The sequence below is a fragment of the Ictalurus punctatus genome, chromosome 10 (assembly GCF_001660625.3).
Source record: "Ictalurus punctatus breed USDA103 chromosome 10, Coco_2.0, whole genome shotgun sequence".
Taxonomy (NCBI): domain Eukaryota; kingdom Metazoa; phylum Chordata; class Actinopteri; order Siluriformes; family Ictaluridae; genus Ictalurus; species Ictalurus punctatus.
The window spans coordinates 20760158-20773609 of NC_030425.2; the positions used below are offsets into that span (position 1 = coordinate 20760158).

General features: G+C 38.1%; 1 protein-coding gene across 1 annotated transcript in view; it reads right to left on the reverse strand.

Moving 5' to 3' along the window:
- minar1 (membrane integral NOTCH2 associated receptor 1) overlaps positions 1–12812 on the reverse strand; it is a 29453-nt gene extending 16641 nt beyond the window's left edge. The window contains exons 1-2 of the mRNA XM_017477395.3: positions 12676–12812; positions 9905–12183 (exon numbers count right to left, since the gene is read on the reverse strand). Of these exons, the coding sequence (XP_017332884.2) occupies positions 9905–12139 (2235 nt within the window). The 5' untranslated portion in view covers positions 12140–12183; positions 12676–12812. The remainder of the gene's footprint in view (positions 1–9904; positions 12184–12675) is intronic.
- Positions 12813–13452: the final 640 nt, after the last annotated feature.

Genomic DNA, 13452 nt, shown 5'->3' on the forward strand with positions numbered 1-13452 from the left:
CTCACTTTTTGAGCCCGTCGCCTTGAAATTCAAAATGACCTTATTTTTTCATTAACATGGTACATTTTCACAGTTTAACATTTGATATGTTTTCTATGTTCTATTGTGAATAACATATGGTTTTATGAGACTTGCAAATCATTGCATTCCTGTTTTTATTTACATTTATTTACATTTTACACAGCGTCCCAACTTTTTTTTGGAATTGGGGTGTACATTTTAAATAGGTTACCTACTGATACTGTAATCTTAGAGTCATAGAACCATTCTTCTTTAATAAAAAAAAAAGCCTTAAGACCCTCCTGCTCCTTCTGAAAGAGGGCTTTCCAAAGTTTGATATGGTGTGCCTCAGAAGGAGTTCTGACAGTGTATGAACCAGGATTTAATCTGCATGACCATAGGAGACAAGGAGGATCATATCGCTGGCATAAAATGCACCAGAATGTACAGTTGGGCTGCATTTGCCCCAATGCTGTAATACGAAACATGTATTAGAAATGGTTGGTTGCACTGGTCTAGAGTTAAAATGCCATAAAAACTTCAATGTGTGTGAAAATTATTGGGAGTTTTTTGACCCACAATACTGTGCATATTGCCATAACTGACCTATATGTGCCAAACATGATTGACCTGAAGTTATCAGATGATGATGGCTGCTCATTCTGAGTTTCTCCTATGGTTTAGTCCTTCATCTACCTTTATTCTATGAGGTTTTTCCCTGCAACTGATGCTTGGCTTGTTCAGCAGGAGTTGAGGCACTGATTTCTGCAAAGCTGCTTTGAAACAGTCTGTACTGTTAAATGCGTTATGTTCTAAGTCCATATTATTTTTCAGTTACAACTTAAGCACTTATCTATGAAGCATTATTGATTCATTCAACAGAATGTCACGGTATAAGAGCTAGCAGCACAAAAGACTCATAAGCTTTGGCTTGTGGGGCTGAGGGTTATGTAGGGAGCTTTGGACAAGTGCTTAAGGGAAGTGATGTTTCAGAGGTTAAAGTTTTGGGCTGTTGAGAAGATGGTTGAAAAATAAAGTATCTGCATTTTCAAGCTGCCACAGTTAAGTAAGACCCTTAAACAGCTTCCAGGGGTGCATATCCAACTTCCAAGCTGAGAAATTAGAAGAAAAGCAATTAGTCATACTGTGATGCAATTAGTTAAGCAAGTAATTATACATATCACACATTTATATGTATCATGACAATAAAAGGTTGATTCCTTTTATGTCTTTCTCTCCGTTCTGCTTTAAGACAATGGATGTGATGTCCAGTTGGTCCTTGGGCTTGAGAAACACTAGCTTCTTGGTTTAAATGGTGAAAGCCACTATCTTGATGAGTGTGGATGAATTGTTAGCTTGTTAGCTAGCATGCCAGACATGATGGGTTACACATGATGAAGATAAAAATGATGGATGTTGCAAAAGAGCAGAACACAAATTACAAAGTAGACAGTAAACAGCAGCTGGCTTCATCCCACAAAGATAGGACACAAATTATGACATGTACTGTAGAGGACAATGACAAACAGATGGTTTTAAATGGATGAAAAAAAATGGCTTGCTTTACTGAAGATCAGCTCAATAGTTTCTATTAGAAACTAATGTAAAGTAAGACACAAAGGGGAGTAAAAGCCTTAGAGCAGTGCCTCAGCCTAAGTATTAATAATAAGTTGTTGTTGAGTGGATGTATGGAATAAGTAAAGAATAAAACATGACTTATATGTAATATAATGGAATATGGAATTTATGATATTTATGATAAAGGTTAAATAGTAGGACCTTTACTTTTTGTTTGTTTTTTTTCTTAAATTCTTCTCATTTTGTTGTGGAACTGCCACCTTAAATTATTCACTACTTCATATAAATGAGTACTGATGGACTTACAAACAAATATTGAGTGATTTTAGTAGGTAAATACCTGACAGTATTTTACATGTAGACCTATATAAGAGACTCTATGGACCTGACAGACTGATTAGCATCTAATCTCATTATGTTTAACCACTAATTGGTTATAAATGACAGCTTGTGTCATGGAACAAGAATGAAGAATGCCAAAACTTTCACTCAATGTAGTGTGTCAAGAAAAAAGAAGCACGAGGACATGTATATACCGAGTGGGTAGATGGCAGCATTGTAATTATCTTACACTCTGTGATGCTGGGCCTTGTAGAAGGTAAAGGCTTCAAGGACACGCATACAAGAACTCAATGCAGGAGGACATGAGAAAGATTTTGCCACCCACTAACCACTCTCTCTTTCCTCTGCCTGATAAAGACTCCCCAGGTGCTGTCTACTGAGGATGCCATTCCAGCGTACGGCTGCAGGGACACATGAAGCATGAACCACACAATGCTGAGATAGATTCCTCCACATTCACCTTATTTTCATGCAGGCAGCATGCCTAAAGCAGCCTTGAGGGATTTATTAAATTCTGTGCCAGGAGTGTTTGTGTTTATGCTTGACTTTCCCTGCTGCAGCATCACAGCTTACATTAACATTTTATCATAATGCTTTCTTTTTAATTTAAGTGGAAAATGTGTTCACTATTACAGTATTGCATCTCTGTATATAAAACTGAAGCAGTGTCTCTATGATATAACATTATGAAAGGTCAGTTTTGGCTGACTCGTTCTTTGTTTAAAGCTCCTGCAAGGTTTCAAAATGACATGCTAGGCCTCGCCTTGCTTGTGAAATAAAAAAAACAGCATGACGCACTACAGATAGTTTGGCAACAGAGAGTCAAGCAGACTGCAGAGTGGGCATATTGAAAATGTCAGGTAGTGGAGTTGTGCAAAGAGGTTGTTTAGAGGTCAGGGGTTTTGCAGGGCAGATTTGCCTTGAGGGCATGCACATTTAAGATTTTGGATGTTTTGAGACAGATAAAAAATGTTCACCTCCTGTAAAAACTCATAAGGTTGAAAGGTAGTGAAGACTGGCGAGTTAATGTTGAATTATGGCTGTAAATGTAAATCTGTAATTTACTTTTAGTCAGTTAGGATATGCTAAAAGATTCCCAGTGGCTTGGGAAGTGAACACACAGTGAGTTTCATTATGCTTTGCACAGAGGCCTGGTGATCACTCACAATTTACAGGATATAATTTGTATTTGTAATACAAAATAACTTTATGTGTGCGTCTGCTCTTTTAAATTGTAGAGCAAATCTCAAAAATGAATATATGGAAAATCATGCTAATCACAAATAAAATTACCACAGTATCCTGGTATTAATTTAAATATAGAAAGTATGTACAGGTATGTATTTATGTATGTATGTATGTATGTATGCATTTGTTTTGAGGAAGGGTGGGTCTGGGTTGCCACTATAACATATAAGCATACTGGTCAAGATAAATGGTGTCATCTTTCCCTCTCAAGTTGCCACAAATACTGCCCCTAGCACTAAGGTTCACAGGTAGCTCTTATTCACAAACAGTCAGCTCCTTCAATCTTCTCAAAAACTGAGATATTTGTCTCAACTTGTTCTCATCAACAGTAAATTGGCATTCACTTTACTGTTCTAACCTTTTATTTTAAGTACTGTCATCTGTTGATCCTACATGAAGGATACACTGTGGTGAAGTGAACATCCATGTACTGTATACACATATGGTGGACCAACTGGATCTGACATCGATGGCTAGGTGACAAAACAGCAAAATTGGCCATGATCTCTGGGTGGAAGGAATGATCTCCTCTCTCTCTGTCAATCACAGTGACCTTAATCAATTGTGAGCATTATACAGTGCTTTCGTCCAAGTATGTTACACTGCCAACTGACATAGCATAATTTAAAAATAAATAAATAAATATATAAAAATTAGTGGTTGGCTGGCTTCACATGTCTCAGAGGATCTACATGCTAGCCTTCACCCTTCTTTATAGAGGAGCGCTGGGTTGGAATTTCCAAGTGACCAAATTGGGGAGAAAATGAAATGGGGGAAAAAAATCACTTCACAGCAGGTAGTGTTGCTGCTTCACAGCTCTAGGGTACCTGGTGCAATCCTGAGCTCAGGTTACAGTCTGTGTGGAGTTATATCCTCATATCCTCCATGTCCATGTGCATTTCCTCTGAGTTCTCCAATTTCCTCCCACATGTTAGAAGGCAAATTGGCTAAGCTAAATTGCCCGTACAGTAGGTCTGAATGAGCGTGCACATGGGCACCCAGGGTGTACTGTGTTCCCACTTGGCTCTAGATCCACTGTGATGCTGACCAGGATAAAGTGATTACTGAAGATAAATGAATGGATGAATGAAAAATGCTACATTGATGGTTATGGAAATATGAACTAATAAGTTTTCATAGCCAGTGGTTTCAAAGTATTATGGTTACAGTGAGAGCCTTGCTCATAATGAGACAGACTCTTATCTAGACCTAGTGCTGAGCAGTGAAAATTTTGGTTTAGCTCAAGGCTCCAACAACATCTCCCTTGGATAACAATCTTTTAGTCATTAACACAGTGCCTTGAAGACTATGATACTGCTGTCTTGATCAAATCATGAAACATAATATCTCTTGCAGAACTAATAAAGTTAAAATAAGAAAAAGACAAAAGAGATTCTGAGTTGTGGTGAGTTCCTGTGTTGAGTGTTGTGGTGAGATCAAAGGTATCTCTCAGAGTATCTAACTAACACTACATATGCAAAATACTATGTATGCCATATTTTTTATCTTAATGTAATGTCATATAAAACAAGCAATGCTAGCCCACTGAAAATAATATCTTAAAGGACAGTATCTTGTGTTCTGATATCAAATCCTTCTCATGGGTTCATCAGGGATATTCAACTAAAATTTGTCCAGTTGCAAAAAATTCTTTGCTCGTATAGGTCTGGATAAGTGAATTATATGACTGAGTGTTGACAATAGTTACCTATTAATGTTACCAATGAATGATTAGTTTATTGCTATAAATAAGACAAAGTCGTTATGTATTTTATTTTGTAGTGGCGCTTCATGTTACCACTTTTGACTAGCACCATTAACTGATGAGACACTTATATTTTGATTTGGATGCTGTGAGAATAAACGAATAAACACATATTTCTCTGTCCATTCATCTTTAAGCATTAGGTTTGTTACAGATGCTGTGTTGGTTCATTTTTTTTTTTTAAATCTGCTCGGCTATAGATTTTTTTTTCAAGTCCTCTGTTTAGTCTGAAATAGTCTGCTAGGTCTGAGTATTTAGATATATAACTAGATGATATAGTGAATAGATTAATTTCCTATCTTGTATCCTTAATCTATTATATCTATTACCCTACTAACATTCTTTTTCAGATCCAGCTTTGCCTGCACTAAAAGTCTGTATGCCTGTCAAGCATATCACACCGCTGAGCACAAGGAACAGTTTGTGTTTTGGTTTTAGCCCAGTAAGGAATGAATGTTTTGTTCTGTCTGGAAATGACAGCTCCGTCATGGCTTCACACCTGCTGAGAGTTCATTTGCTCACAGGGACGGTTTGGTTCATCTGATGAGTGTGTTCATAGACTAGGCCCTTTATGCAGTTTGTGTGCGTACGTGTGTGTATATGTGTGTGTGTGTACCAGAGAGTGAGAGCAATTTATCTTACGATTCTGAGGTTTTACCATATTACCATACTCCAAGATCAAAGCAGATACAAATTTAAAATTTTTTGTACTTTTAAGCAGTGTTTTGCTATAATATTTTAAACATATAATTAATAGATGATAACGATTTAAATAACACTCTCTCTCTCACACACACACTCTCTCTCACACACACACACACACACACACACACATATATATATATATATATATATATATATATATATATATATATATATATATATATATATATATATATATATGTGTGTGTGTGTGTGTGTGTGTGTAAATATAATAACATTAACATAACAAAAAAACCGATCCTTGTCATTCCAATCTCTGAAATATATAAATATATTAATGTACGCATGAATAATAGGAATATTCTCATTACAATAGGTTATAATAGGAATAAAACCAAATAAAAATACATTATTCTGATTGAAAAGATGATGTGCTCTAACAAATACAAATATAGATACAAAGAGTAGGTACAGTATTCGTTTTTGTTTGTTTTTTAAGAACGCTTGCCAAAAAGGCTTACTGTTTGAGATTAGAAGTGTGTGCACTGGGACTGGAATCCTGCAGGATTCAACAGAAAAGTCGCATGAGTACTCCATATGTGTTCATATTTCATTCTTATTGTTTTCAACAGACAACAAAATTATACGAATTCAAAAATGATAGTAACACTTTACAGTACAGTTCAGCAATTGTGCAGCAACTAAGCAGAAATGAATGAGTAGTTATTCATTAACACCTTTTTTTTTTTAATGTTTGAAAGTATGTCATGAACTGTAGAATATATGCTCCCAATTGCTACATTACAGCCTTGTACCTTTGTAGGTTATTGTTGTTGATTCCTCTCATTAGACATCACAGAAACATCATGAGAAAAAATTTGAGTTTGAGATCAACAGATGAACATGAGAAGGGAGTTTAGAATTTCAGCTTTTATTTCCTGGTATTTACATGTAGATTTGTTAAACAACATAGAACATAACACATTTTGTATCAGACCACCCGATTTGAAGATGAGCAAAAAATATTGGAACATGTGACTGACAGGTGTTACCCAGGTTTGTCCTATTAGACTGACTGTTAAAAAAAAATAGTGCTGAGCATCTACTCTTGGTTTTAGCCTTCATTTTCACTTGTGAAGACTGCATGTGTTTTTAAAAAGGATAAGCCAACATGAAGAACAGAGAGCTGTCTATGGGAGAAAATCAAACCATTTGGAAGCTGAGCAAAGCAGGAGAATCAATCAGAGGCACTGCACAAACATTGGGCATAGCCAATACAACAATTTGGAATGTCTTGAAAATGAAAGTAACAACTTGTGCACTGAGCAGTAGACACCGAACGGGTCAGCCAAGGAAAACAACAACAGCTGATGACAGAAACATTTTGAGAGCTGTAAGAAAAAAAACCCAAAACAACAGTTGGTGACATCACGAACAACCTCCACAGGGCAGGGGTGAAGGTATGACAATCCACCATTCAAAGATGACTGCAGGAGCAGAAATAGAGAGGCCATACCAGGAAAAAAAAATGCTGAAGTCCTAAACTCTCATCTCATATCCATTTTTGATCTCAAACCCAAATGTCTTTGGTGTATAGCAAAAACAAATGCACTGGCCTTGCCATTCCAACAGTATCGGAAGGGACTGTATGAGTTGCTAAATGGTATTGTAAAGTGTTACCAAAATGACTTCTTATTCCCATCAGCCCTCTTTTTTCAGTGTTTCAAGGGGCATAATGAGAGTGGGTTCACCTAAAAATCAAAATAAAAAAACTTCAGGTATGGACCATGCCCACCCTTGGTTTAAATCCAAATGCAGATAAAGATATGAATATTTTAAGCATTAAAGAAGGACAGACACAGATACAGATAATGGCATTATGTTACAACCTCATATGTATCCCTTTTTTCAGTGGCAATATATTAGATCTTTTATGATTGATTGATTGATTGATTGATTGATTGATTGATTGAATTAAATCATCTGGCAATGCTGTAATTTGATATGCTCATGCCATATACACCTATGGTATATTAGTTATGTGCCAGTTCTTGGCTAGTGCATGAGATATAAGGTAGGCAGCATTTTTGAAAAGGGTCTGTGCTTACAAGAGAATGTGTGTAATGTACGATAGGACAAATATTTTCTAATATTATTAATTTAGAGATATGTAAAGGCGTATCATATTTCATAGAGAGTATCAGAGAGAAATCCATCTTATAATTCTGTTTTACCAGACAAGCATGACAGGAAGGTTTAAGAAATGTGGAAACGTCACCGTAACTGAGGAGTATTTTATTACTTCAGTCATATGAAAATATCATGATATGTGATAAAAAAGTTAGTCACTTACTGTGAAATGAAAATGTAATATTGGCATATGCCTTCTGTGTGTGTCTGTGTGAAAGAGAGACAGAGAATGATAGTAAGAGCATACGGCAGTTCTTGGACCCTTTCCTGTCTTCTGGGACATTCAGCCGCTTAACTAAATTATATCTGGACATAGCAATGTTGTCCTATGAATCCTGTGTATAACATTCTGTGTGTTGTAGCCTCAAGCCCCTGAACAAAACATCCCTTTTATTTTATAACAGGAATAAACTGATTATTCTAGTATTACATAACCCCTGAAAAAGGGTAACAATAAAATGCTAAATATCCCAGTGCCCTCTTCGACTAAATCATTCATACAATGTGGTGCCACAACACACACACACACACACACAGACTATTAGCTTCTCCCAGTTGCATTACTGTGTGCGAGTTTTGATTAAGTATCAGCTCCCTGAGGTGCCGTTCAGAAAGATGAATCCGGGGCTGAGGGACTCCTGAGATGGAATTTATGGCAGCGCTACATTCATCAGCTCCACAAAAGACGAGTGAGAGAAAAGAGAGGCACATGAACTGGCTACCCTCCAGACAGGCAAACAGAGGAGAAAGACAGAAAGAGAAAGATAGCATAGAGAAGAAAATGTCTAAAAGAACAGCAGAATGTACATGCATCCACTAACTTACATAAACCAAATTATTTTCCAAATGACCAAAACCAGAGGAACATATCAGCAGTGTCCACGCATGGCTAAATGGCTCATCTGTTGTGGCTATTATACATTTGGCTCATAGCCTGCTAGTTGAGGATAGGTTCCAGCCAGAGATTAGTTCATGTTTCATTAGCTATGTTTACATGCAAAGAGCTTCACCAATTCATAAACTGTTCATATGTATCCCGAAATAGACACTCTGTAGACTTCATGTATAGGCATGGTATATGTTATCTGTTCAAAAGATATGCACATGAGTTGCACAAGTTTTAGTGTCAATGTTACCAACGGGATTCATGAGTTTATTATTTCTTTATCATCGTCATCCAAGAGTGATTATTAAATGGATGGCTTGAAGAGGAGTTTAAAAAAAAACTTTTTTTATTTCAGTCAAATTAAAAACAGATTATTAGGCTGCACATAAATGTAGACTTTCATTTAAAATACAAAGACAAACAAGCATTAGATACACAATGCAGCTTATACTTCTGAAGGTTCAGAATGTCACAACTCAGGTCAAGACACTAATTCTACTAAGCCGCTCGGTGAGACGTCATTACAAAACACTTGACCTTAGCCATAGCAAGGGACATTATAACAATTACCATCATTTTTCACCCATGCACTAGAAATCGTTTCTGTAGTCAGAAATGTGTAGTTCCCCTGTATTTTTTTTTTATCAGATGCAGTAGATCAGAGATTTGCAATGCGCTACTGCCCTTTGTTTAAGATGATGGATGTGTTAACTTAGGAGGCGGTAAAAGCTCTATTAAGAGCTCTATAAGAGCTCTAGCTCTAAAGCTGTTCATCAACAATATGCCTAATAATCTGACTATATTTATCTTTCAGCTCACTGTACCCTTTAGAAAGTTCTCACTTATCTTTGAGCTCATAAAATGAGCAAGACTTTGTTTTTGTTCTGTAATTGGACAAACAAAGGAACATAGCAATGCCTCACTGTAGCATAAGGCATTTGCTTTACAGTGCAACACAGAAGTCAGCATACAGATAGTGCTGGACTTTCAGTCAGAACATAATCAGAAACAATTCTGGGTTAGGATCATAATTTTAGGTAGCCACAATATGCTTACTATACATTTTCTGCCATTCAGTAATCTTAGGTACTTCATATGCAATTAGCTATAAACTGACAGCATGTTATCATTTTTCTTTTTTCAGGGAATTGAATTTGCTTTGTTAGCAAAAAAGAAATGTAATTCCAGACAAACCAATAACAAATACTAGAACAAGAACAGTTATTTATTACCTCTTTGGCTTTCCTATGTCTGTCCTTGCCTTCACCGTGCCTGTCCTTCTCTTTCACATCTTCTCCCGGATGGCTTGAATAAGAGACAGTTCTCCAGTCTCGAGGAGAATTGGTGATGCTGGCCACTTTGGACTCGGTAGCACTGTTCTCCTCTGTCAAAGACCTGGAAGACCTGCGAGTGAACATGCTCTTCTTTAGCGCCTTCACCCTCAGGCTTTCACTTCCACTAGCATCTGAGCAGCACCAGTCTGTGTTTGTGTCCACTTTGACAGTGTGACCTGTGGTGTGGCACTGGAACATGTGTGGTGAAAGGTTCACATCCGTCTGAATCTGAGCCATGCCACCATCACTAGATTTCCCATTTGTTTCTGGCTCTTGGATCTTCTCATCCAACTTGGTGAGCTTGGACAGGACCTGTGAAATCTCTCCACGCACTCCTGAGAGGGATTCAAGCTTCTTCTCGATTTCACCAATCCTGAGGACCAGCTTGCATACACTCGCTTTGAGCTCGTCATCAGTGTTCTCTAGAGAGTGGAATAGATGGTCTAGCTTGCTGGCAGACTTGCCTAGTTTGATCGTGTTGCGTTCAGGTGAGCTATCACCATCTGACTTTGTCACCTGAGAGAGCGAGCCATTACTGTTGTAACAGGATGACTGGGGTATCCCAATAGAGTCGCTTATGCTCATGTCATCCAGAAAGCGAAATATGTCACTAATGTCATCACTTACGAGCTCACACTCCTCGTCTGTTTGTTTAAACGGTGGCCTCTCTGCATACTTGCGCATACTGTAGTCTTTCAGCTTCCTCTGTTCTGACTGGTCAGTCTGAGTACCCACACTAAGACCGTTGTCTACGTTAGCAGTCTGGAGCGATGGACAGTTGATGCTCTTGTCTTTATATCTCTTTCCTCCTTCTCTCTTTTCAGAACTCGGACCACAACCAACAGAGGCCATCTCTTTTATCTTTGGACCGCTGGACTTCTTTGAGAAGCCTGACGGAGAGGCTGTGGGCTTCTCTTTGGCACACTGGAAGTGATGATCGTTGTCCATCATACTAATATGCCGATGATTGTCTACTGGCACCTTATGGTTTAAAAAGGATCTCTCAAAATCAGAGCCCTCATCTGCGTTCAGGCTTAAGCTCTTGACGGGCCAGGCAGGCTGCCTGCTCTGCTTCCCAAAAGTCCTCTTGGTGTTCACACACTCAGTGACCGTTGTTGGACCAAAATATGTGGATGCCTGCAAGTCATCTAGACTCTCGTGCTTCACTCGTCCTTTGCTTTGTATAGGTGAGTTGACTGGTTCGAAATAAGGGTTGCTATATGGCAACTCAAAGCTGTGATTAAAGAAAGTTGGAGGCTTGTGCAATTCCCTCCTGTGGTAATCTCCACTGTCTCTGGCACTGGCTTTAGACTCCGCAGAGATCACACGGGGCGAAAAGGCAACAAGGTTGTGAAAGTCCTCCTTGAAAATATTCCGCTTTTGCATACACGAGTGCACGCTAAAAGACTCTGAGTTAGGCAGAAAAACGTCCTTGCCACCCGGGTTGATGTGCAGGGAGTCGTGGTCGGTAGTGGACTCACTATCGATGTCCATGGGAAAGTAGGTGCTCTGCATCTCACACGGCGGAGGACTGGCACTGGCATACTGAGGCAGATGCTGCAGCTTATCCAGTGATGCTGCTCTACATTTCAGATCCTTGTTGACTCCCAGGAGAAAATTAGGCTCTGAAGCTGGTATAAATGGCTGACAGCTGTTGCACTCAGATTTGGGGCAGGGTGAGTTCCGAGAAGCACGATGACCCCTTCTGTCTGTGTGACCATACACACTTTCACACTCGCTGTATTTATACACGTCTGTATCAGATCTGCAGGACTCAAAGGATTGATTTTTATGAAACTTGGGTTTCTGACTAACTGGCAACTTGTCTTTGGCCATCCCACCGTTCATCTGGATGAGGTTGAACATGGTCACAATGTCCGCAGCTACCATGAGCTTCTTAGACTGCTGATCTTCCACCGAACACCTCATTTTGTCCTTAAATAAGGTAGCGGGAAAACTAGGATCCAAACATGCTGTGTAGAATAGTAAGCTCCTAAGTTTTGCCAGATGTACCAGGTCAAAACGAGCACACAGAGACTTACACAGATCCTGATATGACACAGTGCTGTACTTGGTGTCTAGTTCCTCCAAAATCCTGACAAGGAAGATCGAGTATTCTGGCACTGCATCCATGATGGTGGCTGATGTGAGTCTTATCTTAGAGAAGAGATGATAACCTGCATGGGGAGACAGTAGGGATTAGTGACTGCAGATCCTATCTGGCTGCCTGCAGAGTTTTACTGGAGCGCCCTATAACCTTTATCACAGCATTCACACAAATTGAAAGTTTTTTTTTTTTTTTTTTTTTTTTTTTTTTTAATTCTGTAAATAGATAATAAAAATGCCAGCTGATTTCATTTCACTGGTGATGTTTTAAACATGTTATTGTACTAAACCACATAACAGCATTAGTAGACTTTAAAAAATAACAGAAAATGACTGGAAATATTGGAAATAATCTGCTTCTGCATATATGCAATATTCAATGGATCACACAAATCTTGCATGCAGTGCAGTAGTAAGCTCATCAGATATAGAGGCTCAAATAAGATATCAACTCAATTGGACCATGGAATCAAAAAATCCAACTACTAAACGAATATATATATATATATTTATTTTTATTAATAAAATTCACAGTGAACTAAGAAAAAGAAGAAAGAATATACCTATTGCACGATCCCATCTGCAGTCCTGTGCATGCAAAAAAAATATTGCTTATTATCCGGGTGCATTTCAGTCGCCGTTTCCTTCATGGTTGTGCATGCATGTGGAATGAAGTAGAGGATGCGAGCTGTGATGTCGTTCCCATGCCTGCGCTCCGTTTGCAGACTTGCTCGCTTGGGCTTTGTTGTCTCTACAGTCCCGGGTTTGCGGCGCGATATGGAAAGCCAAACGGCTCAAAAACGTGGGAAAATGTAAACAAAATTTTTTGGGAGGTATATTTTAAAAAGCCACAATTATCAGATTTTTACATAGGGGTGGCATCCTGCGTAAATTTTTCACATAGTCAAATTTAATTATATTCTATTTTATATAGTTCTGAAAACTACAACTACATCTCTTTTGCATGTATCTCAACCAGAAAAAAAAGTATAGCAAAGACAGCCTGCCTACCTCAACATTTATAACCTAATCTCATGGAAAATAGGAAAATGCAATATTACTACCAATAGTTCAAAAATGATAAGTTTAAAATAGGAATAGCTGAATATCACTTTGATTATCAGCATCATCCACGTCAGTTACTGTCTCATCATTTAAAGTCAGTCAGTGTGAGAGGAAAAATTAATATACAGTCATGTGAAAAAATAAGTATTCCCCATGGAAATTGTTGGCTTTTTCGACATATACGGAAAAGCAAACATGTGATCTTCTTTGAAACGGTGCCTATTAATAAAGTTAATAATAAAAAAAAACACAAGGAAAATGAGCTTTTTCAATCA